This window comes from Baudoinia panamericana (genome assembly GCF_000338955.1).
Source record: "Baudoinia panamericana UAMH 10762 unplaced genomic scaffold BAUCOscaffold_2, whole genome shotgun sequence".
NCBI classification, from domain to species: domain Eukaryota; kingdom Fungi; phylum Ascomycota; class Dothideomycetes; order Mycosphaerellales; family Teratosphaeriaceae; genus Baudoinia; species Baudoinia panamericana.
Genome location: NW_006911258.1, coordinates 795946 through 822307, shown reverse-complemented (window position 1 = coordinate 822307; position 26362 = coordinate 795946). Strand labels below are relative to the sequence as shown.

The window sequence follows — 26362 nt, the reverse complement described above, 5'->3', positions numbered from 1 at the left end:
GCCGTCGCGCACGGACCGGTCGCGCTTTCATAACATCTCCGTCTTCGCACATTGTCGGCTCTCACCGCGGAACTTACCAGTACTGACAAGACGTTAGCGCGCCGCGATGTCGACCAGCAACAAGCGATCAGCAGATGGAGAAGCACACGAGCATGGCGCCGCGCCGAAGAAGCAGCGCGCGGTAGGCGCGCGCACTGGACAGGCATGCGACCGCTGCAAGGTATGTGGACGCTCCGTTAGACATCAATACGCGCCATCGCTCACAACACCAGGTTCGCAAGATTCGATGCGACGCGCGAGCGGGTGGCTGCTCGCCGTGCTTGCAGAACAACACGGAATGCAAGACCACAGACCGCATCACCGGCCGCGCGCAGGCGCGAGGCCATGTCGACCACCTTGAGAACGAGAATGTCAACCTGCGCATGTACATTGCAGAGTTGACGCAACAGCTAAGGCAGAACAACATCGAACCAGGACCCGCACCAGCAACAGGTGCGACTTTTGAGACGCCGAGCAACCCATACGGCCAGCAATGGGGTTCGCTACAGAATGGCTTTGCACAGCCAAGAGCACATGCAGAGCGCCAGAGCTCCATCGCCTCGCTGTTACCCGAGTTTAGAGCAGGATGTATTGGAGACAACTACCTCGGCGTAGCTCCAGAGAACAATTGGCTCAGCCCAATTGAAGGCACGTCTCTATCCCTCTTCGGCACCAAGATCGACCTCGCAGAGTTCATGCTACCGGAACCAAACGCGGATGCAGAGGCTATGTCTTACCAGACCTTCCTTGTCTACGCATTTGGCAACGCCAAGCAGCAGGTACACGCGCCAGCCATGCCGCCGTACGAGCAATGCAAGCAATTTGCCGAGTACTACTTCCGCTCAGTCGCGTGCTTCATACCGATGCTCCACAAGCCTCATGTCATGCAATTGCTGGACAAGATCTACCAGGAAGGATACCAGCCCTCAGCCGCCGAGACTGTCATGGTCAACACCATGCTTGCTATCATGTACTTCCAATGGAGTGCACGCAACGAGGGCGGCGAAGCCTCGCGCCAAGCTTGTTTCCAGCACTACCACTATGCTCTCACTTTCGTGCCGCAATTATTGATTAGCCATAAACTCGAAGACATTCAAGCGCTGGCGATGATCTGCGCTCAGCTGCGCAACCAGCCACGCCCAGCCGCAGCTTGGATGTTCACCAACATGGTGTTCGGTGTCGCCGTCGAGTCCGGTCTTCATCGCTCAGCAAGCGCGTGGCCAAACTCACTGGATCCGCATACTATTGAAATGCGAAAGCGCATTTTCTGGTGCCTGCTCCAGCTCCACGTCGGTCTCAGTGGCAGGCTTGGAAGACCCATGCCTATCCGCCTGGAGGATTTTGATATCGAGATTCCGTCACCCGTTAACGATAACTTACCTGGCGAAGCGAGTACTTCCTCCTGGAAGAAGTGCTCCTTCCGCGGAGGCCTCGAAGGGTTCAAGATGCTGAGAATCTTGATGCAGGTCTACAGCACCATCTACTCGATAAAAACATCGGGCGGGCCATACGACGTCACGGTCCGTCAGCTCGAGCGAGACCTGCAAGCGTACGAAGAGCAGCTGCCCCCGGAGCTGGCCGGCGGCCCAGAGACTGTTCAAGAGGACCGTGTACTTGCGCTCTACCTGCAAATCGCACTCACCGAGTGCCAACTACTTCTGCACCACCCAGCGCTGTGTCGCACGAATTTGCCGCACGTTGCTGCGACGAATCTCGATGCCTGCCTTGATGCGAGCAACAGGATGATGCAGGCCGCATCACAGCTCAAGCAGCTGAAGAGCCTCGATACCACGCCGTTTTACACGGCGAACTTCCTCGCCGCAATCTTCACTACACTTTTTGCTTACACCGAGAAAAAGGACAGCCTGTCACCCGCCGACTTCGCTAAGCTACGCCAGGACATGGACACCTGGCTTGACGTGCTCGGTCCAATCGGCCAGATGCTCGGTACAGGCCTTCAGCTCCGGACCACCATCTCTACCATTGTCGACCGTCATCTTGCAGAGATTAGCGGCACCATCGCGGCACACACGGCGTCCGCGGCGGTCGCATCCGCTAATGGCACCTCTGATGATGCAGGCCCAGGCACTTATCAACCGCCACCTACCGCCAACGAATACTACAACTACGGCAACTATGTCACTCCAGCAGCCCCGGTGCCGATAATGAATGGATCAAGCTGGGATCCCATGGCTTGGCGCAACTTCGCAGAGAACATGATGAGCACGGCACCAGCTTCCCATATCCAACAACAAGGTCAAGCTGCGGCTTACGCCAACGGGTTCATGTCGTCGATGAATCAACTCGGAAACGGCGCAGCTGGAGTAGGCGCCGGTATGGCATTGCCGGATTCATCGCAGACGTGGCCGTTGGTGCAGTACAGTCATCTTAATGGTAATGCGTAATGACAGAGACACCAGACCTATTTAGCAGTCACAGGCACAGCGATGCGTTGGTATCAGCTTTCCCTGTCGTTCATAGCTTTGTTAACGTACTGCTCCGGCCTTCAGCGCCACATCTTCATTGTGACCACATAGCGTTTACCTCAGTCGGACATTTCTCTGCGTATCTGCTAATCGGTGAAGTCGGGAACCGGCCGACTTTCCCTCATTCAGTAGCTCCAGATACTCGTTCAGTTCGCCTACCATCTGCGTCTGCCGGACTGATGGCCATGTATTGACCGCTCATTAGTCTTGAGAACAGCCCGGGGTACGGCCAGTCGGTAGCAGTACACCTCCGTCCATCTTCGCATGCCACACGCCAGTGTCTAGCTGATGGCAGGAGCTGAAGCTTGCCATGGGAGCGTTGTCGGGCAACGGCCTCACTAACGCCGTCTTCGTAGTATTCCTGGTACTATTGACGTCGGTACTTGGGCTTAGTAGCTTGCTATCTGTACCCCTATAAGCCCGATCAGGCCAGCGCTTAGCCAATAAGGAGTGGGTGGGTTGGGCTGATTCTGGGGAAGACCAGATGGCCGTCCCGAGAATCAATAGAAAAACAAGGAGTACTCCTCAGCCGTAAGCACAGACTGTACACGTTTCAACCCTTGCTTCCTCGCACCTTCTCCCTCGTCGCCATCTGTTTTGAGAGCGAGACTGTGACGAATTGTTACAGTCGCCAGAAGCCAATCGCCAATGTCAGAGGGAGTCCGCGCACGCTCAAGGTCACTTCTTTCGGACGACCTGAAAGCAGCGCTCAAGCCGGCACCACCGCCATCGATACCTGCAAACATGAACACCACGTGAGATTCAAACGATACCCCTCCGACACGACCACTTTGCGCAAAGCTAACACAAGCCTCCAGCGAGCCAAAGAACCCGCTCAAGAAGCCCATCCACCCAGCTGCCATCCATTTCCCCATCGCATTCATTGGCCTGGCAGTCGGCCTCGACATCCTCCACGCCATTTCCGGCAACCTCCCGGCCGCCATCGCCAACAATGTCCCGGTCGCTACGGACCTGACGCGGGCATCCTACTTTCTCCTCTCGCTTGGTCTCCTGACCAGCATTCCAGCCGTCATCACCGGCGTTGGTGAGGCCAAGAAGGCCATCGATAAGCAGGGCCTGTACGAGAAGGATGGCAAGACCATCAAGCAGAAGTTTAAGGGCGTCATCGCCCATGCCATTGTGAACGACATTGTCATCCTTGTTATGGCGTATGTGTGGTATGCCCGTCGTAGTGCGGCGACCAAGACGCTCGCTGGCAAGATGGGCCTGGGTAGCGTTGCAACGGCCGAGGCGGCGTATGCGCCCGCTATGTGGATGGTGGTTGTGGAGGCGCTGATGGGAGGTCTTCAGCTCTTTGGTGCTAACATTGGTGGCTCGCTTACTTACAACTATGGTTTCGGTATGGCAATCGGCTCCGGTGGCAAGAAGGCGCAGTAAAGGCCTTGAACCGGGGATGGAGAGGGTTATGACGAGAAAAGGTCAGGGCGATAGATACGGGTGAGGGTGCGAAAACGATGATGTGTGCTCTCATGGAATGACAGGAGACTGGATCGCCACGGTGTTCGGCCGATATAGATCGTTCGTGCTCTGGTCTAGCTATGTGTGATTAATCCTTGGCTGCCTCCCTCTGCCTTACCATAGCCACCTCACGTGCTCACGTGGAGGGCAACAATGAACAGAGCACCGTGTCATCGAGTCCGTGACTTGAGCATCTTTGCGAAATATCAGAGCGACCCAGTACGCTCGTGGTGGCACGACCATAGTTATTGCATAATACGGCAGTGTGCGCAGAGTGAATTGCGGCCCAATGCTCGCGTTCCACGTAGCATCATCGCTTCTGAAGTCCTGTGCAATCTACACCGTGGTCCGGGTCGTGGTGGCACGTATGGGGGTTATTGTGCGAAACATACTCATTACAGACTCGTCTGCTCCCTGATCCGAATGATCTTTTCTCTCTCCACGCCTCGAAGGTCGGCTTTCGATCTGCCAGAGGGTCTGCATCATTTGATGCGCGGCTTTCACATCGAGTCAGGTCGGCCTACGCAGTCGGATGGGGCCTGTGATATCCTCAAGGTGAATATTCTGGGGCACGGGGTTGCCTTTCTGCATGACCTCGCACACACCCTCGGCGCGAAGTCTCCAGGCTACCTCTCGAATCGATGGCATGGCATCACGCCAATTGGCGTGGCCTAGGCTGTTCAGCTCTTCGGCACTGAGAGCGCGAGCAACTTCTGATGGGCAAAGCGTTTTCGGCGGCTCTCTTTTCGCCAAAAAGTCTCGCAGATGCTCTTCGACAGTGTTGCGAGCGCCTTCATCCATCATCGGCATCGATGTCGTTAGTGACTGATGCCTTTCCGTATCTCGGTATCCATTCCAAGCTGATGAGCTAACAAAAGCGTTCCACACCCTCTAAACCGGCGATTTCATGAGAGCATTCAAGCGGGGTTGTGGGCACGACAGCTCGACCCGTGCACACGGACGTTTCATTGCCCATCGCGTACTAGCCCGGCAGGTCTGAAACCGCGGCCTGATCGTGTGGCTCGCCTTAGCTGCAAAAGCTTTGGTTCACGAAGTCAAGGCGCAGCAAGACCGGAATGCCTCGATCAGCTGGAGGGAGCTCTGCTGGTGTAGAGAGCTCTCCATGACGATCGTACGGTCCTCCACCTTCTTACAACTGCAAGTTCTGTAGCTGGCCGTTTGCCGCTGTCAAGAAAGCAACGTTGCATCGTTCAAATTGCTTGTTTCCTACGCACGCGGCCACGAGGCCTATTTATAGCGCGCCTGGCTGCTGCTGGCGGCGCATCGCATTGTAGCAGCGCGCATATCCTGGGCTGGAGACTTTCTGCGATCCACCGACAAGCATCCGACGATTCCTCGAACGACTGAAATGAGCTCTTCGTTGTATTCTATCGACGCGGCCCAACTTGCATCAACAACGCACCGTTTGGACTCGATCCTTTCCTGGCTGTAGGAACACTTCTTTTGCTGAAGATTTGGAACGAACATCTTGCGGGCGGGCACGAGACCTTGCGACCCGATTTGCGACTTTCGTCTCATCACCATGGCGGATGTCCTCTCACCCCCAGCACCTTCCTCCTCCTCCACCTCCGCACCAAAACCTCCCGAACATGAAGTTCAACCGGATGCGTTGGCCTTGATGCCACAGCCTCGACAGCGACCTTGGGAGCGACACCCCTCTTACGGATCGCAGCGTATGTCGACACTATCGCAGCAGTCGCGAACATCACGCTCTCGTCCTGTATCAACTACGACTACTTTGTCAGCGTTACCATCGAACCTGCCATATGCAATAGTTCGAGACTTTGCCTACCCACAATACCATCCAATGCATTATGGCCCACCGCCGGATGCTCGTTCAGGCACTACGACACCGGGTTCGGAGTGGAGCAGCAGCCGTCGTTTATCCGACCCGCCAAATGCTGCGAAGAGCTCGTCTGGTCAGGCTGGTGCATGGACTGCAGGACCGTGGGCTGGAGACGGTGGACTGTATCACGAGCCGAATCCGACAAGTGCTGATAGCGAGCACGAGGCGTTGCCGACCACGAGCTTCGGCGAGCCTGACTACGATGCTGGGAGCGAGGACTTGGGTGGCACTACTAGGAAGAGGCACCGCAAGTCTAAAAGCTTTGACGACATCTCCGACTATGAGCGTGGCCGCAAACGAGAGAGTGGGTACTCGAGCCGCTATAACAGAGACACCGAAGTCGAAGGGGGCAGCGACCACCTCTTCAGCGGACAGCAATCGGACCTTGCAGGCCGTGATACTTTGCGTCAGAGTCGCAGCTATGGCTACACAGGCCCTTCCACTGCAGGGAACGGCGGCAACAGACACGACTCACACTCTCAGACCACGCTTGCTCGCAGGACGTACAGTAACAATGGCCCTCCTAGCAACAACGTCGCGGAAGGCCATCCTCTCCTCGACCAGCGTCAGGAGGACATTGACCTTGAGAACGACATGCCGCTTGACTCGGAGCCTCTGCACTCGACGTCATTGACTAGTCCTCAGCGCACTAGCACGTGCCCAGAGGACGAGGAACTCTACGCCGGCCGCTCGCTCGCCCTTTACGACTTTGTGCCCCAGAATGCCAACGAGCTGGCTTTACAGGAAGGACAGGTGATCTGGGTGTCGTATCGCCACGGGCAAGGATGGCTGGTGGCGGAGGATCCACGGACGGGAGAGCAAGGGCTGGTACCGGAAGCCTACGTGCGTCTTCTGAGCGAGCTGCCTCACTACGATGAAGCGACGGGCAGGTTTATGGACCTTGAGGAGGGTGAGGATGACACTAGCCCCGATGGATTGGAGGACGCAGAAGCTGCCAATGAGGCCGATGGCATCCCCAACCTTTCCGCGAAGGTGGAAGAGATGCGCGTCGACGAGGGCTACGGCGTGTAAATAGTGCCACCATCCTACCATGACAGCCTTGTTGTGGACCATCATCGCCATCACGGCATCATATGACCTCGCAACGTTCACGGGAACGTTCATAGCACTGATCGGACTCTGTCGATTACATCGCACAACGACAATATGCCTTCAACAACCTGTCGCACCTGCAGCACCACCTAATTACTCAATGTACCTGGGAAAGCTGGAGCAACGCCCAGAAATTGCCGACCAGATCCCACAATAAACAATCGAGCTTTAATAATTCAATCACGTCGCAGCAGCGTATCACAGCTCAATGCTTGTGGGATATGCACAATACGATCAGAAGTGTGCTGCACAAATCCCGCACCGCTAATCCGTCTTTGATACGTGAAAGCCGCCACAGCAGTGTACTCCTAACGTACGCTTGGTGAGATATGCGCACCGGTTCCAGGATCTGGTTGCGATCTCGCAAAATGAGAACTGCTGTTCACCATACCATCTCCGGTATAGTAGTTTGTACCTAAGTTAAGCCCGAGGAATCTTGCATATCTCCTAAGGCTTCGATGTTGTAGCTGCCATATCAGCATCTCGTCGGCGCCGTACTATGAGCTGAGGCGACCGAGCATTGAATTGATATTGTAGCAGTTGATCCAAACATTTTGCCGCCTAATTTGCGGGACAGCAGCCACTTCCATTGCGGTACGTGGGCGCTTGCGTACCAATGTTCTTGGAACGCTGTCACTGTTTGTGATGGGGAGTTGCTTGGTCACGATTGTATGCATATTATGCAAGCAATGTCCCGCAGAGACCGAAGCCTCGCTGTAAGAGATACAAACTACATATGCTTACCCATTCGGACCTTGATCAAGCATGGTCCCTGCACTGCTTCTCATGTCGGCAGCACGGTCTACGCTCGCCATGCGTTCTTGATCTGACTCCGAATGGAAACTTCAGTGAAGGAAACCCCAACTTTGCATCCTTCGTTGCTTGCTTTGATAAACGGTAGGTACATCCGTTGTAAAACATTGCTGCTACCTGTCTAGTTGGGAACGCGTTGCTTGTTGTCATTCGTGCCTGCCTGACTGACACAATGAAACACGGAAGCTTGGACTTCCCCACTCAATACATGCAAGCTCCAGTCTTTCTGGATAACTTCGACGTTGTGCATGCTGTACGACAACGTCGAAAATGGCGGGTCTCAACAAACTCCCGCAAGAAGTCCGCGACAAGGTACTGCGCACATTCCACCACCATGGTCCTGCAGTAGCTAAGCCACCAACCTTCAGGTGTATCGACTGTTCCCGGGGGTTGCCTGGATCGACGTCGCTCAAACATTCCCTGGAGTCACACCCTTCAGCGTAGAGCAACCAGCACTGAGCAAAACGTCGCGCCAAGTGCGCAAAGAGTGCCTCGATGTCTTCTACAGCAAGAACAAGTTCCTCTTCGACCTTAGAGGCTGGAAGCACGACAACTACCCGCCCAGATGGACGCCGCTTAACATCTACGAGAAGTGGATCACAGCTATCGGAGATGACAACGTGGCCCGCCTCCGCAGTCTCAGCATCGTGAGCCAGAACTTCAGAGTCCACCTGACAGTCTCCGCCGAGCAGCCACAGCTCTCCTTCAAGTTCACCTTCACGTGGTCGAAGCCAGTGGAGACGGCAGACGGTGTACCGCCACACCTGGGGTTTGAGGGCGTCATGAAGCACGCTCCGGAAGGTCTCCAACGCGTGCTGGATGAGATTCATGCCAGCAGCCCCGACCGCCTCACCGTCGATGGCTTGCTGCGCTTCGTCAGGTGCGTAAAGAACAAGGAGCCACCGGGCTTCGAGAATTGTCCGGGGTCTTACGGAGACTGGTTGTACTGAGGGCTCGTTGCCTCCACACGCAGAACGACCGAAGGACTCCAACCGTTTCTATGCAACCGTGGTAAGTGCATCGCAACGATCACCTGGTACCACCTCATCTCCGCTACAGCAGCATGTGCTTGAGCGAATGTTGGCAGAATGTATCGTTGCTGATCCCAGCCTGCCAGGCAACTTAGGCTACCAGGGTGCCATACTACCATCAGGTGACCCAAGCACGTGGCCGAGCACGAGAAGGCATCTCGACAAATGTACCGATTGCGGCTATCATCGATATACACGAGGACATGATTAATGACCAGCGGGCACCGTGCTGCAAGCCTGTGGTGAAAGGCGGCAAAGGTTGTCCGCGTGTAACATACGAAAATGTACTTGTAGCTTCCTACAGCCTTCCCCAGTCCATCGGCGTTATATGCACTCATCGGTCAATGTGAATGGAGAACGAGTGGAAGGCCGATGGCTCTTTCAGCCTCGACCCGCTAGAGTGCGGCCCCTGCATTTACGAAGTAGCCTTAACCGGGCCGCGCTCGGTAAAGGATCCAGATCCTTAACGAGCCTTGTTCCTCACACCACGTGCCGTTAGGCTGAGGCGTTCAGCCCCGACCATTCCTATCGCAATCGCCAAGGCTGATTGTAGTACGCGCAGGTAAGCTTGCAGTTTCCACGTCCTCCATCTTATCCGCTCGTTGAGTCGCTATTTCACCCGACGACCATGCAGTAGCCAAGTGAGAGGGCGCTTCCTTCGCCAGCAGTATCCATACGCCCACCAGTAAAGGCAACGTAGTGCGATCACAGACCGTCATTGGGTCCTTACGGTCTGATCCGGACAGGTGATCTAGCAGGAGAAGGCTGGTAGAACAGTAGGAAGCAAGGCGGTGGCGGCTATGGCGAACACCACGACCGTTGCGGCGCCCATTGCATGGCAACCGTCAAGCTACTGGGACGGTAACGATGGACTTTGGAACACCTTCGTGGTCAATGTCGGCACGCCTCCACAACAATTCCGCATCCTGCCTTCAACAGCAGGACAAGAGACGTGGCTACCAGATCCTCAAGGCTGTCAAGTGGCCGATCCATCCAACCCTGGATACTGTGGCTTTCTGCGTGGTACATTGCCCGTTAATGGTACGAACAGTTCAGGTTTCAGCAGCAAACTTAGCAGTAGTTGGACTCTGATCGGTGCCTACACTCTGGACGCGCAAGTAGCCGAGCTGGGCTATACCGGCAATGGTCTTTGGGGCTTCGACACTGTTACCCTCAATGACACGAGCTCGACGTTAACGCAGAGCAAGCAGGTCGCAGCAAGCGTGCCAGATTTGGATTTCTGGCTTGGTGTTTTTGGATTGGGTCCAAAATCCATCAACTTCACCTCGTTCAATGACCCTATTCCCAACTATATGAGCAACCTCGTGAGCAGTAACAAGATCCCGAGTTTATCGTGGGGCTACACGGCAGGCGCACACTATCGCGGCGATCAAGGGCCGGCGTCATTGACGTTGGGCGGCTATGACACGAACAGGTTTGAAGCGACAAACATTACTTTTGACATGGATTCAGACAACTCGCGGCCTCTCCAAGTAGCAATTCAGAAGATCATTGGTCAAGACACGCTTGCGGGCTCTGCAATCAATTTGCTACCAACTCCCAAATGGTTCTTCATTGATTCCACGCTTCCACACATATGGTTACCGGACGACGCGATCAGACAGTTTGTCAGGAGCTTTGGCTTGACGTACGATAACAACACCGACCTGTACCTGATCAACAGTACGATGCGAAGCAAGATGCTACAGCTGAATCCAACAGTGACCTTCTTCCTTAGCAATGCTACTTATTCAGGAACTACGTACACGCAGAACATCGAGCTTCCGTACTCGGCATTCGACATGCAAGCAAGCTATCCATACTACACGAACGCAACACATTACTTCCCAATTCGGCGAGCTGCAAATTCCTCGCAATACACGTTTGGCCGAACCTTCCTTCAGGAAGCGTACCTCATTGCTGACTTCGAGCGCTACAACTTCACTGTTGCGCAAACCGCGTATGACAATGTATTGACGAAGCATCTCGTTGCGATCGAGAAGCCTGTCGGCAACAACACCTCAGGCACGCAGACCTCAACGCGAACGTCGAAAGGTGTGAGTGCCGGCGCAATAGCTGGCATTGTGATTGCTGCAATTGCCGGCATTGCGTTGATCGCGTGGGCGATATGGTTCGTGATACGCCGCAACAAGCGCAAGCACCAGCCCGTACCTACTGCCGATCCGGAAGAACCTGATAAGTCCGAAGAGTATTCGCCCGACAAGAAGGATGATGCACACCGCGGCTCCGAGTTGCCGTCCGAGAATGCGTTCTCTGAAGCTCCGGGCAACGCTGCGAAAGGACAAACCAGCGAGCTGGCAACCCCGCTGATTGGTGCTGAGATTGAAGGCGATATGGGCAGATTCAGAGGCAGGGCCGGCATGCATGAGATGCCATCACCGCCTGTTGGGCATGAAAGCAAGCTCCTCGCGGAGGCGCCAGGTAGCGAAGCGCAGAGGTATGAATTAATGGGCAGCGAGCCAGCGCTGAAGAACAACGAGGAGACGAGGCCTTGAAAGTATGAACAAGGCTGCACCACTAGTGCCAGTGCCAGAGTATCTTCGCAGGTGTAAGATGCCAAGCACATCAGAGTGCCGGTCGATCAACCATGTCTTAATGGCGAGCTGCGCAACTGGCGTCCAGTACTCCTCACTGCGTCGGGCCGATTGCGCAACACTACGACATCGTCATAAGGCAGGATCTGCCGCAGCGTGAGCCGGAGAGGAGATTCGTCCAAACTGCGCAGAATCGGGCACTACCCCGGACAAGCTGTATTCGCGGGCGTTCGATCGACAGAAGTCCAGTCCTGGCCTGAAGCTCATACGATCACGCGAGACCACTCTGATGGCATCCGCCATCTCGAGCCAGGCTTTGCCGTGCGCACTACATCCTACGGTCTCCCTCTGCTTTTGCTTGCACTCAGAGGAGGCGCAGTTGGTGCCATTGCATGCGTACAAGGACCTGAAGGCATGAAGAGCTTCGTGTATCAGGTCACTAAGCAGCAATGATCGATAATCCTCATTGCCAGTCGCGCTGTGATAATCGTTGTGGTCGATCTCGATCAAGGCTATGCGCTTCACGACACTGTCCCGCTTTCGGACCGTTGGTGTGCACAATCCGATCGCATCACCTGTTCTGGCGCACAAGTCGGCGTCTAACTCGATCTCAACTTTGTCTGGACCGAGCGTACCGAAGAAGGACATCTCACCGAAAAGGTGCATTGCGGTGTAAAGCCCGGCAGGGTTATAGCAGCTGCGGACCGATGATTGCCAGGTCGGCATCCACTCATTCCAGATCCGCAGCGCCTTCAGTTGCCTCCGATTTCACCTTTCTCTGGAAACGTACTGACGGCGAGTTGAAAAGTTCGTCAGGATCGTGCGCACACTCAACCAATTTGTACTCCTCGCCATCATCACCCATTTCCACCCCAATGTGTGCGTGGCGTGGTCCGGACAGAGTCCGAGATGGCGCGCCAGTGGCACGAAGCATGGCAAAGGCTCTCTCGCGCGAGGCGGGTATCTCCAACGGTGACACCACGTTGTCATTGGCTTGGTAGTCGCTGCGGTCTAAGCCGGTGTTCCCGCGAGAGGTCTGTAAGGTTTCGAGGTGCAGACTCTGAAGCATGGCTTGCCTTCTCAGGCTCAGGCTGGGATTAGACCCATGGCGCCCACCTTGTCCTTATGTCATACCAACCGTAAACGGCAAGTCGGCGCCGGACATGACTGGTCCATGTTGCTGAGTTCCTATTGGGAAGATGTTTACCCACGATGAGTGGCAGAGTGTGGGTAGTGTGGAAGATCGGTCGGGAATTTCTATCTATTGTAACCGTTAGCCCTCCGGTGGGTGTTCGATGTTTGGTGGTGCTGGACGACAGGCAACAGGCTGTTGGCTGCCCATCTTATAATGTGAACACCTTTAGCCAATGCTGTGTCGGTAGATCAATCTTTGAGACGTCTTAGACTGTCGCTCCACCTACTATCGAACTCGTCATTATCGCATACAACAACATCAGTCGCATGTGCAAAGGGTTTGTGAAGCCGTGAACATGAGCTAATGTGTTTTGACTCTGCTCAAGTACTTTTAACGGTGATTAATTGGTCTACAAACGAACTTATTGTAGGTCTGGGAACTTCCTCAGGTAATGACTAGGACACTCATAGCCACCCGGGTTCTTGTCCAGATATAGCTGATGGTATGTCTCAGCGTCCCACCACTGACCGGCCGGCAGAATCTCAGTCTTGATGCCGCCCTTCCACCATTGCTCGTTCGCCTTCTTCGTCACATCTTCGGCGATCTGCTTCTGCTCCTCATCGTGGTAGAAAATGCCTGATCGATACTGAGAGCCAGTGTCCGGGCCCTGTCGATTCAGTGTTGTCGGGTCGTGCATCTTGTAGAAGTATTCAATGATGGTGCGGTAGGATAGTTGGTTCGGGTCGAAGACGATTTGGCATGCTTCGGCGTCTATTGTACAGGTAATCAGCGCCCAGTCTAACCTTTAGGACAATGCGCAAACTTACGTCCTGTCCTGCCGCTACACACAGATCTGTAGGTTGGGTTGTCGACGTTGCCACCAATATATCCAACTCTGGCGTCAAGCAGTCCCTTGCTGCCGAAGTCTTTGCGGTACATGTGCTCGATGCCCCAGAAGCACCCTGCTGCCAGTGTGGCCTTTTGTGCGCCCTCGGGAAGGTTCATGCTTTGCGCTGATTGTTCGGGGGCGAAGCGCATCGTTGTCGAGGTGAAGGGTCGTGTCAGTCGCTGGAAGATTGAAGTCATGGTGAAGGCGCCGAGGATGCCAACTAAGAGCAGGAAGACTTGGGTGATTGGCTTCAGTTTGGGAAGTATTGAATCTAAGGAAGTAGAGGGATGGTGCTGTAAGATGGTTTGGGCCGTCTGAGTTGGTGAGGTTGTCGACAAAACACACTGATGTCATACATAGAGCCTCCGCCACCGTACCAACTGTGAGCTTCACTTCGATTCCACACGAGATTAGATGGGCCACTTAAAGGAGTCTCCATTCACAGAAATGACGGTTTGAACATTATTTGAGTTGGCTACCATAGTTCGAGCCCAGGACACGACTTTTAGTCTCTTGTCCTCTGCCAGCTGTACCAAGCAGGCAACTCTGCCATCATATGGGTATCGTAAGCAAGAACAATAACCCATTCAATAACCCTAAACACCTGTCGCTACAACGCTCCGAGTATCCTTCTTTACAAGTTCTCCGTATCTTCGTGTTAGATTACATAACGATGCACTTGCCATCTCCTCGACTCCTCCAGGTGGCCATACTCTTCGTTTCCAACAGACTCTCGTTGCCGCCCCCGTTCATCTGATCGTCCGGATAACCGCCGGGCATTAGGTTCATCGACTTCTTGCGCTTGAAAAAGCCTAGCTTCTTCGCCCGATCCGTGCTCGCAAATGCTGTCTTGTTGGAGAGGCTGCTCTTCCTGCTATGCCCACGAGCACTCCCGGGTGGTTGCAGGCCGGTTGCACTAGCAGCCGGAGGATGCCAGGCCGTGATTGGATGAGCCACCGAGCCTACCTTCTCAGGCGGTGCTCGGAGTGGCACGTGGTCGGCTGACTGCGTAGGAGGGAAGAGGGATGCTGACGCCGCGGCTGTTCGGAAAGCCTCCATATGTGGCGGCAAGCGTCGTGCAGTGCTTACACCACCAGCTGAACCTGGCGGAGGAGAGGGACTTATGCTTGATGTAGCCATGGAAGATGACGTGCTCGGTGCCCGGTTGGGAATGGGACCATGACCCGGTGGGTTGAGGAGAGAGGTAGAGTAGCGGTAGGGGTTGCCAGAGGCATGCTGGGCGCGACTGAACGGAGTCGATGGCGGAGGCGGACGAGGCACGGCCGGCATGATCGCATCCCATGGTACGTTCTCTGGCACTGCCGCTGAACTAGAGTGAGAGCCGTTCGCTAGATGACCTGGCCAATTTTGCTGAAACCCGGACCCATTGACTGGACTCACATTCTCCCACTCCCCAATCAGACTCGGTGCTGGACCACTGCCGAGTGGTGAGATCGCGTTGCTGTAGGCTCTTTGCAATGAGCGAGGCATCGAGTTGATAGAGTTAAACGTCTCGCTCCTCGCTGGCATGGTGGCGCTAGGATTCCGCATTGTCGCAGGAATTGCATCTTGACGACGCTGCGAAGCCACCGCATACGTGGCTGCCGCCGTTCTGAAAGCTTCTTCCGCGCTGAAGTTCTCTGCAATAGCCGCCGGCGCAGTGAGTGGCAAAGTCGATGCCGAACTCGGTGTGCTGCCGTTCGCACTCGTGACGATCGATGGCTTAGACGGGGCCTGCAGAGGGGCGTCTAGGCCAGCCATAGCTCTGAAACGACTGGGTAGAGGCGCGTTCGGTTCTTCAGTATACTCCGGCAACGGCAGAAAGTTACCGCTCGAGTCGACACTGACGCGCTCTTGATTGCGCTCCTCCAGCGTCTGGTAGCGATGACGCTGCGCATTCGATGCTGCACGTTGCATGCTCGCGCGGCTTCTGGGTGCATTCTGCGCATATGGCTCCTCGAAGACCTCGCCGTTTTCGTTGCCCTCCGCTAGATGTGGCAGCGACCTCGACGCCTCCGACTGCACGGACCCGATGCTAAGTAGACTATTGCGGTTCGAGCCACGCGACGTAAAACCAGAACTTGGACTGCGCATTGGCACCCTGTTGCCACCGCCAAAGGTCGTTGCTGCCCTGCCTAGGGTGACAGGCCTCTGACTCAGTCCGCCGCTCTTAGTTTGGTTGACCGTGCGACGCCTCACCAGCGCGACAGCATCTGCGACGTCTACCTGTTCCTCTTCGAGCATCTGGGGTTGGCTCTTGCCAAGCGTCAGACTGAAGGTCTGACCTGGCTGACCTGCAAACTGCGGATCAAAATCAAACAGAATGATGCGGCCACCTTCAATATCGTCAACCATTTCCTCGCCCATTTCTTGCTCCACCACACCGCCGGGGCTAGTGACGATAAGCCTGCCTTGTACTCCGTTCTGATGCATGCGTGGTGCAGGCAAGTTCGCCGTACTGTACACCCAACGGGCCTCACTGAACGGACAGCCGTAGCCTTCATCCAGCTCGTGATCGATGGAGTGCGCCTCAACCGTAGTCTCATCGTCTCCGACTTTGTGCGGCACAATGTACAGTCGGATTGTGCGGTCATTGACGATCATTGCGATGGTATCACCATACTCATCAATGGCTGGACAGCTGTGTATGGCTGCGCCGAGACCACCGCAAGTAGAGAGAGGAGGCGAAATCACAACCGGAAAGTCGATGTTGCCATACTGCATATCGCCAATGTTGAGGATGCCGAAGGTGTCTGCCAAGCCGTTCCAGGCGAACACGCGGTCGTTGCAGTTCTGACGGTTTTCGCGCATGAACATCGCGTGGCTGCTATTGCGGATATTCTCGGGATGTAGCAGGTCCGCACACCATGCCTCTCTGAGCTCCTCGTGTGTCGGGATGCCGTTAGGCGCAGCTGGAAAGACTGGCACAGACACCACAACCGTGGAGCTAACGTTGATACGCGTAGTCGTTCCGAGCAGAGTCGACCCGTCTTCCGAGAAGGTTAAGCGATCCATCTTCTGGCTGCGTACCGCTCTTCGATCCGTAGGCAGGGCACCCGGGTCTAAGCTGAAGATCTCCACGCCGCCCTCATAAGCCGCTGCTAGGAGACCTCCAGTAGGCGCAAGCGCGATGCAGTTGGTCGGAAAGTCTGTCTTGATTGTCTTCGTCCGTCTCAGGCGCTGATGGCCGAGGTCGTAGATGTTGATCGTGTGCTCATCTGCGAGTATCGCCATGGCATTGCCCTCGTCGACGATCTCGACCGCAAGCGGCCGCCGCTTGAGCGCGTAGTCCTGGCTGATGCCAACAGGCAGAGCCGCAGTCTGTAAGACATACAACCGCGCGCTGTTGTACGCTGCTATCCGCCTACCTCCCGGTGAGATACTGAAGCCAAATGCTTCTCCGCCTGGAAAGCCTGCCGATGCTGTCGCCACTTCTGACACCAGCTTGATGATGTGAATTCGCGGCCTGTTAGGCTCGTCGTCTTGAAGTGACTGCCAGCTATACCGCACTCTATCCTTGTGACTGGGTATCTGTGTGGTCTGGTGTGTCGACAAGCGTGATGAACTGCGAGGAGGTAGTGGGCCTTTCGCAACGGAGCTTCGATGTCCGTGCCCATTGATTGCGGGAGTGCCGTTACTCTGCGGTGACGAAGGGCTTGCAATGGCTGGGCTGAGCGTTTGTGGTGATGTAGTCTCTGCTAGTGCTATGGGAGTTGCCATATCGCGGGCCTCATCTTCGAATTCATCATCCTCTTCGTCTTCCTCATCGTCGCCATCGTCTGCTGTGGTCTGATGTGCCCAAGGTTGGACAAATGGATCCGCACCGTGTGCGGCTTCCTCGAATAAGTGATGGCCGTTGGAGTGCGCTGATTGTGTGGGAGGTGATTGCCAGCTCTGTTGCAAGAATGGTGACACATCCGGCGGTGTTGCTGGTGTTGGCTGCAGGGAGCGGACCTTTCCTTTTCCTAGTGCTGAGTGCGTTGCGCCACCCAACAAAGCATGCGGCGGTCTTTCTCTGTCCAAGCCTACCGGAGACGCTGCAGCCTGATACTTGAGTGGTGCAGTCAAGTGAGCTTGTAGTTGCCGTCTCGCATCCGGGCCGAGCGTTGGTTCTGCTCGCGCATCCCCCACCTCGAGGTCGTCTTCGTCAAGGTCACTAACCTCGCCGTCCTTCCAGCCAGGATCAGGACTAGAGCTCATAACATCCTTACCTCTCCGCACAACCGCCGCTTCGTCAACATCACCACGCTGTACCGGCTCAGGGCTGACACTCCGCTCAGGCAAGTTCCTCAGCGGCCAGTCAGGCTGGTTGTGCAGCCCCGAGCCATCCATCTCATTGATCTCGCTGACGCTCATCTTCCGCTCATCCTCCTGTATCCTCTCCCTCGTACTGTTCCATCTCGCGATCATTGCGCCATGCCCACTTCGTATCTCCGCGTTGCCTGAGGAGAACGTTGAAACAGGCATGTTTGTGGCGTTTCAAGCCGATGGAGAGCTCGCGGATAGGGTGGAGTCATGCAGTAATGCTGATCGCCGCTGAGCGCACAAGCAATGGTAAGGCTTGGCCTTGTACGGCGTCGACGTCGTGCGACCGCTTCGCCGCGCCCACTTGGCCAGGAAACGACCGGTTTGCGCAGATCTCACGGTCGGGTCGTTAAGGCGTCCTCAGGGTCAGCTGAAGGCTCCTTAACCGTGCATGGTGACAGAGCCTCATTACTTGGTTGCTGTAACAAGTTTACCTGGCACCATCGTCATCGATAGCAGTGCCGTATACGAGAGTGAGACATATGGCACACTTGGGCCAAGCTTGACTCTACGATAAGATTGTTGAGACATGCGCGCACTTCAACTTCACTCTCCCGTTCTGCGCGTCGACAGAAAGAGGCCCCTCATGTACACTAAAATTAGGCTCCGCACCGTGGAGGCCTGCCATCCGGCACGCGCTGTTAACCTGCCGGGCTAATGCACAGAGGCGCAGGTACCGACCCGCTGGGTACTTGGTTTTGGGGGAGAGAACTGGGAGTGCAGACCATACTATTGGTCAACAAGCATATGAACAGTGAAATCTTGAAAGGCTCTTCCCAACAGTTGCGGTATATTCTTCGTTGAGTAACATGGTCATACGTTGATCTCATATCATGTCCGACCCAACCATACCACTTTTACAGTCCCTTCCACTTTTCTCCATCGTCCTTCGCATCGTATACGAAGCCCACAACCCTACGACCAACCTTTCTCGGCGGAGGAATAACGACATGATCACAAGAGCCCTTGTTCTGCGCCGTGATGCTCTTAGCCAGATCTCTCATGACTTCTACCATTTCCCTCTGACCCGACATCATCTCCCTGACTTGCGCGGTGACAGCCTCGAGCCTGGCATCGGTGGTTTGTTGGACTCGTTGGTGATGTTGTGCCAACTGCGCAATGGCGTCAGACGTAGAAGCCACAGAGACCTGCATGCGCTCTGCCGTGGCGCTCTGCTTCTCACGCATCGATTTAACGTGCAGAGCATTAGATTCGGTGACGGCTTGGATCTTACTGAGGTGAGAAGTCAATGCCGACATCAAGAACTTCGGGTCGCCGAAGCTCGGCGGTTGGTTCTGTCGCTCAGCTTGTTGTTCTAAAGTGGCGTGGATGCGGTTGAGACGATCGGTCAGTGGCGTGAAGTCGATGTCCGTCGATGTCTGCGGAGTGGTTTGCTGCACTTCGACAAGGGAGCGGATCTGCTCACCACTGTTTTCAGTAGCGGTCCGGATAGCTTCCAGGTGTTCCGCTAGTGGGTCGAGATCTACAGACGGTCCCGGTGCGCTTTTGTGCGTTTCGATGAGATGCTGTAACGACGCTTCGTGGTCCTTGGAGCACTGCACCAACGCTCTCAGATGGCCTTCAAGTGCATCGAACTTTCCGGCTAGCGGGTCGAGAGCCACGTTGCTGCCTGCTTCTACCGCGGCGCGAGTGCCCTTCTGTGCATCAACAAGCTCTTTAAGCGCTTCAGAATCATATTCAGCCCATTCGCGAAGCGACTCCAGATGCTCGTTGACGCCATTGAGCTTATCCGTGATCGGCAAAAATTCCGGCTGTTTGCCGTCGTCCAGTACAGCATCCCGCAGTTTTTCCTGGCCTGCAAGAAGCTGCTTCAGGAGCGTGTTCGTGTCCTTCGAAGTTGTGCTCGTTGACTTGACATGCTCTGAAACTTCAGTAAACTGCTCCATCTTGTTCAGCAGTGGTGTCAGATCTATCTTGCTACTCTTCTCTATAGCTGCCCTCATGTCTCGGTGAGCGTCGATCAAGGGCTGCAGGTCAAGCTTCCCGTTGCTCTCTACGGCAGCCCTGGTAGCGTGCTGCGCTTCGAGCAGAGGTTGTAAGTCGATCCGTCCACCCTCAATTGCCGCCCTTGTCTCCTTCTGCGCGTCGACCAGAGGCTGCAAGTCAACGTTACTGCGGTCGACCAGCGCAGCCTTCAGATCTCTTTGAGAATCGATCAAAGGCTGCAAATCGAGCTTTCCATTGCCTTCCACGGCAACTCGTGTAGCATGTTGTGCGTCAATCAAAGGCTGCATATCCAGGCGTCCAGTCTTCTCAATAGCCGCCTTGGTGTCGTTCTGCGCATCAATGAGAGGCTGCAGGTCTAGCCGTCCACTTTTCTCAATAGCCAACTTGGTATCATTCTGCGCGTCAATCAAAGGTTTTAGGTCCAGCCTCCCATGGTCAACTACGGCAGCCTTCAACTCTTTCTGTGCGTCAAGAAGAGGCTGCAGGTCAAATTTCCCACTTGCTTCTATTGCGGCCCTCGTCGCGTTCTGCGCGTCAACCAGAGGTTGCAAGTCGAGCCGCCCACTCTTCTCAACAGCCATGCGAGTTTCTCTCTGCGCTTCGACCAATGGCTGCAAGTCCAGCTTGCCGTTCTCGACCACCGCACTCTTCAGCTCTCGCTGCGCGTCAAGCAACGGTCGCAAATCCAGCGCAGCCTGCACTTCCTTCTGTGCTTGAAGCAGCGGCTTCAGATCGAGCGTCGGCTGGCTTCTGGCATGCCTGTTCCCTTCTTCAATCGCGTTGTATATCTGCTCCAAGTGCTCTCCCAAAGGCGCCAAGCTCTTCTCTCCAGTGTCGCCGCCTCTCTCTGCACTGTTACCAGCAGTCCCGCTATCCTCACCTTCGCTCGCGAAACCAACCAAAGCCTGCATGTGCGCCGACTGCTGCTCAATCGCGGCATGTATCTTCTGCAGATGCTCAGCCAACGGCGAAAGATCGACCGATTGTTGTACCGGCGCCTCCTTGCCCCAAAATGGCGTGCTGGGCTTCGACTCGGCACCAGTACCTTCTTCCAGTAGTTCTTTGATCAGTGCCGAATTCTGCTCGACTGCTTCCTGCACTCGCTCCAGTCTTTCCGCTAGCGGTGTGAAGTCGATTTGAGGGCGCGTTTGCTGTTCTCGCTCAATGGCTTGCTGCACTCTCTCCAGCCTCTCCGCTAGTGGTGAGATGTCCAGTTGGGGGCGCGAATACTGTTCCTGTTCGATAGCTCTCTGCACCCCTTCGAGTCTCTCATGCAGCGGCGACAGATCAATTGGCGTTCGCGTCTGTTGTCCTTGTTCGAGTATGTTGTGCACCTTCTCCAGCCTGTCCGTTAGTGGCGAGAAATCAATCTGAGGGCGCGTCTGCTGTTCTTGTTGAATTGCTCGCTGCACTTGCTCCAGCCTCTCATTCAGCGGTGAGATGTCGATCTGAGGTTGTCCACGCTCAAGTACGTTTCGCACGCTTTCCAGCCTTTCCGTCAGCGGTGAGAAATCAATCTGCGGTCGCGCGTGGTACTCTGCAAGATCCTTCGCGCTGTCTTGCCGCTCACTCGCAGCCTGCTCCATCAGCGACTGGATGCGATCGAGGTGCGACGACAATTGCGACATGTCTAAATAATCATTCTTCTGTCGGCTGGCGAGTGCTTGCAAGGAAGCATCCAACTTCTGATCGTTGTCGGATTGCCTCTTCGCCATCCTCTCCACATGTTCAGAGTTACTCGCTAACAGCTCGTTGATGCGGCTAAGGTGGGACGACAGCTCGCCTGGGTCGAAGTATCCGCCGTTGGGAATGTCTTTCGGCGCAGACGGTTGTGCTTGTTTCTGCGCCAGGGCAGCAACTTGATTTGTATTCCTCTCCACCGCCTCCATCATCTTCTCAAAGTACTCCTCCATCTTGGATATTTCATTGCGCACGACTTTCACCTCCCTTCTCACCTGCCCGACCACTCCACTCAACTCAGGACTTGCGGGTGCGCCTCCGCCGAGCATGTTGCCATTAGCATCTTGCACTGGTATGATGCCCTGCGCTGCGCCTCCGAGACCATTCTCCTTCGTGTCGGAGAAGCTGATGTACATCCATTTCGTCTTGAGATGCGCAAATGCAGCATGTTTCCATGCTTTGGTGAGGATTTCGGGCTCCCGGAAACTGAAGAGCTGTGGACCCGGTCGGGTTGAGTCTGGAAAGTGTGCTTGCAGTAGATGCCACCATTCGTTGGCAATGCTGGCGTTGGCGAAAGTAAGCAAGAAGCGCGATTGCAAGTCGTCGCTCTGTCACCAGATTTCGAACAGTCAGCATACCGTCACCATGAAGGGATGCGCACGTGGCGAATATACCCTCCGTGCATACGCGTAAAAGAGGTTGCCTTCCGGACTCGAAGAGAGGGGACTTGTGAGCGCCGGCTGGCTCACTGGTCGAGGCGTTGGTGTAGTCGGTGGCCGCTCCGCTCTAGGCGTGCGCACTCGCGGAGAGCCATTGTCTGACGCCGAGGCTGTGGCTTCGACGGTGGTTTGCGCATTTGGTATGGATTTCAGGTTACCTGTTGTGCGCCTACGTTTGGGTGACAGCCAAGACATCTCTGGCGGGAGATGTGAGGGTCTAATCATACGGCGCGGTGATGGACGAGGATATAGGCATGATCGCCTGGCTTATCTACGGCTTACGTCCAATGCGGCGAGAACATGGGTGGCAGGAAGCTCATGGGTCGGTGATGGATGCAGGGTGACGTGGAGACGACAGGACGATGCAGCGCTAGGGCGGATTCATCCATGACTTTGATCAAGCACGTCTTCGATGTTGTGTCCGACATATACCACCAAATCCGGTCGACTGCTTAGGGTCGACTCTTTCTATGTGACAGCGCGGCGGCAGCATGCTGTCGGCGTAGATGCTGTGCACGAAACGGACAGCGAACGGCCTCCGACCTCGCGCAGCATAGTCCGTGTCTGATACCCTAGTACGCTCCCAACCGATGCGATATCGAATCGATGGAACCGGTGGGATGATTCGTATCGAAATTATGTTGGTGCGTTGGCGACTGCGACCGGAGCAGTTGTCTTTATGAACAATGCAAGTATAGAGCCTGAGAACGTGATCACAAGAGAACCGTCAACGCTGTCATAGCGATACGCAATCGTTTCCAACAACTGATTACTTGCTCAGTCGAAGCACTTTCGGCCATTCGAGGACATTGTTTGATTGCAGGCCAACTAGAATCGTTCGGAACTCGCTTATGCTCACGCTCACACACCCGCTCACGCTCACACGCCCGCTCACTCACACGCTTCCACTCACTCACCGCCGACGACCCCTTGAGTCAACTCGGTTCACTCGGTTGCTTTACATTACTCGCCGCTGCGTGTCTTTAGCGCCGTCTGGAAACATAATGAGTGATCGTTCCCCTTTGCCAAACCAGAGCTCCTTTCTCCATACTTGAACGTAGTCCCCAAACCCCCCTATAAGTTTGAACATCAAGCTAATACCTTTCACAGACCTTGTTGGGAAGCGGCTGCTCACGAATAGCTTGCTTCAGTTCGGACCTCTTGCATTGCACCGCGCTTGAGGCTTGGGCTCGAATCTCCTACGGGGGCTTCGCCGGCGCAATTTTTGCTGGTTCAATATCACTCTTTCATCAGTCGCCTCAGCATTTGCTGGGTGCTGGAGAAGGTTAGTATCATTGTCTGCTGTTTGTGCCATCGCGTGGGTGTGAGTGGAATGAGTGGAGGCTGCGGTCGTAATGGAGTTGTGCGCGTTTGTCTTCCTGTCACGGTGTATGCGTGGATGGTTCCTTGTCATGGTACCTCGAAACAGGACGATAGTAAAGCATCATGTTTGCCATGGCAATATAGCCGCTTCGAGTATGTGCACCACGCGTGCTGAAGCGAGCTCGCACTCCTCGGCGATTCGACACGTCTTACGACGCATTACAAAAGAAGGTGGGCGACTGGAAAGAAGATGGATATGGATACTGTCCACGCGTCTCTGCCCGGCCGCGCTTGTGAACACGAATGTGTTCTCACCTGCTCGCTTGACTGCACATCTGCACCCTCTCCCTGCCGAGCTAAAATCGATTGGATGGACAACCTTCTAACGAGACATTCACGAAAGGTAGCCATGAGAGCGAAGGACACTGGCGGTCTCTGAGCAATCCTCTCGACCTTGGTGCCGAGTACGACGCAGCTCCTCCGCACGCAGCGCATACCTACATTCCCCTCGCCGCCGAACCATCCACAGCGACCAGAAAATTCACTACGAGCCATCACCAGAGAGGTGGGATAGATCTACAGAACAAGATGAGGTTGATGGGTAAGTCTACGGGCCGAAAGAGCACAATAAAATAGGAGGAGCGCAGAAGGATCCGGACCGGACAATACGGTGGTACAGAATCTGTGGGTTAGCTGAAGGGAGGAGCGTTACAGCTTCTTGGTCACGACAAGGATAACTTGGGACTATTGGACATCCAATGTCCGACGGCATCCTCGCGGGAGCTCCCAGGCACAGTCTGTATCCTGGAGCATTGTAGCCGAGTTCGCTCCTCGACAAAGTCATAGCACATTTCAGATGCAGTATCTTCCTCCTAGGAGAAACATGCCACTGTAATAATTGAGGTTTCCTTACTGGACTAACTGTCTGAGCCGTGACAGGTCGGTCATGCGGTAGGGGTAGGATTGGTAGACTGGTGTACGTTCTCCACTCAACCCCAGACTGGCCCTGCTTGACTACTGTTCACAACACCGTCTTGCCGTTGATCGCACCATCTGTACATGTAAGCACCAGCGCATCAGAAGCCTTGGCCCGGAATACCTGATCCCGGAAAGTCGCAGATCCGCTTCCGAGCGGCCAGATATATAGACCGACTGCTCTACGATCTCTCACAACCCTAACACGACGCGTGACTCCTTGGTACTTACCACACGTCGCGTCAGCTTCGGCCATTCTGGGCGCCGATGTTAGCGAAGCAAGCCCTGAGTACCAATCTGGTCAATGTTGAAGCTTCTCTAGCTTGACAACCAATAAAGATTGGAAATGAGATTCACGAAGCAATCCCAGCTAGGAGGCTTGAGCCGGCTGACAGTTCATGAACTCGCTCGTGCATCAGATCGACGCCAACTGTACAAAGGTATAAAGGTAACTGATTCACCCACAGTCTCACTCTCTTCGATCACAACATCTTTTCTCTTTTACCCACCCATCTCGCGTTAAAAATGGGCAAGCTCATCGTGGTCTGCGGTGCAACCGGGCAAGTAGGAGGTTCGATCGCGCGCCGCATGCTCAAAGAAGGGTGGAAGGTGCGCGCCATCACGCGGAACCAACAGGGCGCCGCGGCGAAAGCGCTTGCAGCCGAAGGGGCCGAGCTGGAGTCGGCGGACTTCGACGACGTTGCATCTCTGACCAAGGCTTTCAAGGTAAGGTTGCAAAGCGTTTCGCATCTTCGTGTACCACCGCTGATGGTCCGCAGGGTGCCAATGCAGTCTTCGGCCTCACGCAGTTCTGGTCAGTCGCACCGCAATGTGACCCTAGAATAGGGCTGTACTAACATTAAGCGCTACTGATTAGGGATTATATCCTACAGCTCGGTCAGAAGGGAGCTGGCGAAAAGGAGTACCAGCAAATGCTCAATATTGCTACCGCTGCACAACATACAGAAGGACTCGAACATTTCATCCTGCACAGCTTGCCCGCGGGCGAGAAAGTGACCGACGGCAAAGCCTTCTGCGCCCATACAGATTACAAGGACCATGCGGTCGATGAGATGAAGAAAAGCATGCCGGAGCTGATGAAGAAGACAACGTTCCTGTGGATGGGTTTCTTCAGCAGCAATCTCTGGACGATGCTTCGACCCGTGGAAATTGTGAGTCGAACACTACGCACTTGTTCGCTTCAGTGCTTGTTACTGATTCTCTGCGCAGCCCCATACCTACGGCGGCCACGTCTGGCTTCAAGCCTGCCCTGCCGACACCGTCATGTGGGTCAGCGATGTTGAGAATAACGTCGGTCTAACTGTCAAATACATCCTGGAGAAGCCGCAGATTTCGACGCCGGCGAAGGTGATTTGTACGCCGGTCGAAAAGGTAACGATGGCGGACGTGCTCAAGACTTGGACCGAGGTTTCTGGCAAGCGTGCGGAGTACATCAGCATCTCGGAAAAGAACGCTGCAGGTATCTTCGGTATCCACGGACAGGAGATTGCGGATCAATTCAAGTGGAACTCGATGGAGACAGATTGGGCGAAAGGGTACCATGCGGATTTTGTACCCGTGGAGGAGCTGGGGATCCCGAAGAATGAAATACTGAGTCTGAAGCAGTCTTTCGAGGCGAACAAGGAGAAGCTGTAAAGCAGATAGGAAGAACGTTACCGTACTCCGCTACGACGTCAGTATTCGTAGCACATGTATCTTGAGCGTGACAAGGTAGTCTCCATGTAAGTCGTAGGAAGACGAGTTTGAGTCGGAACAGCCGGATTGTGAGCTCCATCCGACTGCGGGACAGCGCTAGTGGCTAGCCTAACGCTGGGCACCGTGGTGTCATTAGGGTCGAGTCAGCAGCTCTCACCGGCGCACACGACACTCTTGCCTGCTCTCCATCATCACATAACACGATTGATCGGTTCTCTGCCGAGAGATACATGATAGAGCAACGTTGTGCCATTGTCTACAACGTGATT

The 26362-nt window shown here is 55.0% G+C and overlaps 12 protein-coding genes across 12 annotated transcripts; 7 read left to right on the top strand and 5 right to left on the bottom strand.

Annotated features, from left to right (window-relative positions):
* Positions 1-71: 71 nt before the first annotated feature.
* Positions 72-2570, top strand: BAUCODRAFT_101870 (uncharacterized protein). The gene is made up of 2 exons (XM_007675145.1): positions 72-220; positions 273-2570. The coding sequence occupies exons 1-2, from the start codon at positions 107-109 to the stop codon at positions 2442-2444; spliced, it is 2286 nt and encodes a 761-aa protein (XP_007673335.1). The 5' UTR covers positions 72-106; the 3' UTR covers positions 2445-2570.
* Positions 2571-2930: 360 nt separating this feature from the next.
* BAUCODRAFT_101865 (uncharacterized protein) lies at positions 2931-3923 on the top strand (the record flags this gene model as incomplete). The annotated part of the gene is made up of 3 exons (XM_007675144.1): positions 2931-3280; positions 3344-3761; positions 3816-3923. Exons 1-3 carry the CDS (start codon positions 3174-3176, stop codon positions 3921-3923), a joined length of 633 nt encoding a protein of 210 aa, XP_007673334.1. The 5' UTR covers positions 2931-3173.
* Positions 3924-4514: 591 nt separating this feature from the next.
* BAUCODRAFT_63575 (uncharacterized protein) lies at positions 4515-4805 on the bottom strand (the record flags this gene model as incomplete). The annotated part of the gene is made up of 1 exon (XM_007674920.1): positions 4515-4805. One exon carries the CDS (start codon positions 4803-4805, stop codon positions 4515-4517), a length of 291 nt encoding a protein of 96 aa, XP_007673110.1.
* A 1756-nt stretch (positions 4806-6561) lies between these two features.
* On the top strand, positions 6562-6726 carry BAUCODRAFT_55015 (uncharacterized protein; the record flags this gene model as incomplete). Its single annotated transcript, XM_007674865.1, has 1 exon — positions 6562-6726. A coding segment is annotated over one exon (165 nt), but the record flags the coding sequence as incomplete, so codon positions are not given.
* A 1111-nt stretch (positions 6727-7837) lies between these two features.
* Positions 7838-9145, top strand: BAUCODRAFT_30196 (uncharacterized protein). Its single transcript, XM_007674776.1, has 3 exons — positions 7838-8109; positions 8166-8808; positions 8915-9145. Exons 1-2 carry the CDS (start codon positions 8068-8070, stop codon positions 8745-8747), a joined length of 624 nt encoding a protein of 207 aa, XP_007672966.1. The 5' UTR covers positions 7838-8067; the 3' UTR covers positions 8748-8808; positions 8915-9145.
* A 483-nt stretch (positions 9146-9628) lies between these two features.
* On the top strand, positions 9629-11344 carry BAUCODRAFT_119360 (uncharacterized protein; the record flags this gene model as incomplete). The annotated part of the gene is made up of 1 exon (XM_007675143.1): positions 9629-11344. The coding sequence occupies one exon, from the start codon at positions 9629-9631 to the stop codon at positions 11342-11344; it is 1716 nt and encodes a 571-aa protein (XP_007673333.1).
* Positions 11345-11515: 171 nt separating this feature from the next.
* Positions 11516-12829, bottom strand: BAUCODRAFT_128531 (uncharacterized protein; the record flags this gene model as incomplete). Its single annotated transcript, XM_007675142.1, has 2 exons — positions 12174-12829; positions 11516-12133 (listed from the first exon to the last, which is right to left on the bottom strand). The coding sequence occupies exons 1-2, from the start codon at positions 12450-12452 to the stop codon at positions 11516-11518; spliced, it is 897 nt and encodes a 298-aa protein (XP_007673332.1). The 5' UTR covers positions 12453-12829.
* Positions 12830-12864: 35 nt separating this feature from the next.
* BAUCODRAFT_30192 (uncharacterized protein) lies at positions 12865-13775 on the bottom strand. Its single transcript, XM_007674775.1, has 2 exons — positions 13346-13775; positions 12865-13289 (listed from the first exon to the last, which is right to left on the bottom strand). Exons 1-2 carry the CDS (start codon positions 13602-13604, stop codon positions 12940-12942), a joined length of 609 nt encoding a protein of 202 aa, XP_007672965.1. The 5' UTR covers positions 13605-13775; the 3' UTR covers positions 12865-12939.
* A 295-nt stretch (positions 13776-14070) lies between these two features.
* Positions 14071-17874, bottom strand: BAUCODRAFT_119358 (uncharacterized protein; the record flags this gene model as incomplete). The annotated part of the gene is made up of 3 exons (XM_007675141.1): positions 14071-14732; positions 14832-16972; positions 17057-17874. 3 exons carry the CDS (start codon positions 17872-17874, stop codon positions 14071-14073), a joined length of 3621 nt encoding a protein of 1206 aa, XP_007673331.1.
* Positions 17875-18458: 584 nt separating this feature from the next.
* Positions 18459-20290, bottom strand: BAUCODRAFT_30189 (uncharacterized protein). The gene is made up of 2 exons (XM_007674774.1): positions 20221-20290; positions 18459-20088 (listed from the first exon to the last, which is right to left on the bottom strand). Exons 1-2 carry the CDS (start codon positions 20259-20261, stop codon positions 18570-18572), a joined length of 1560 nt encoding a protein of 519 aa, XP_007672964.1. The 5' UTR covers positions 20262-20290; the 3' UTR covers positions 18459-18569.
* Positions 20291-23409: 3119 nt separating this feature from the next.
* BAUCODRAFT_30186 (uncharacterized protein) lies at positions 23410-24391 on the top strand (the record flags this gene model as incomplete). Its single annotated transcript, XM_007674773.1, has 2 exons — positions 23410-23633; positions 23806-24391. Coding segments are annotated over exons 1-2 (427 nt in total), but the record flags the coding sequence as incomplete, so codon positions are not given.
* Positions 24392-24738: 347 nt separating this feature from the next.
* BAUCODRAFT_30183 (uncharacterized protein) lies at positions 24739-26117 on the top strand. Its single transcript, XM_007674772.1, has 4 exons — positions 24739-25103; positions 25157-25191; positions 25255-25549; positions 25608-26117. The coding sequence occupies exons 1-4, from the start codon at positions 24903-24905 to the stop codon at positions 26031-26033; spliced, it is 957 nt and encodes a 318-aa protein (XP_007672962.1). The 5' UTR covers positions 24739-24902; the 3' UTR covers positions 26034-26117.
* The last annotated feature ends 245 nt before the right edge of the window (positions 26118-26362 follow it).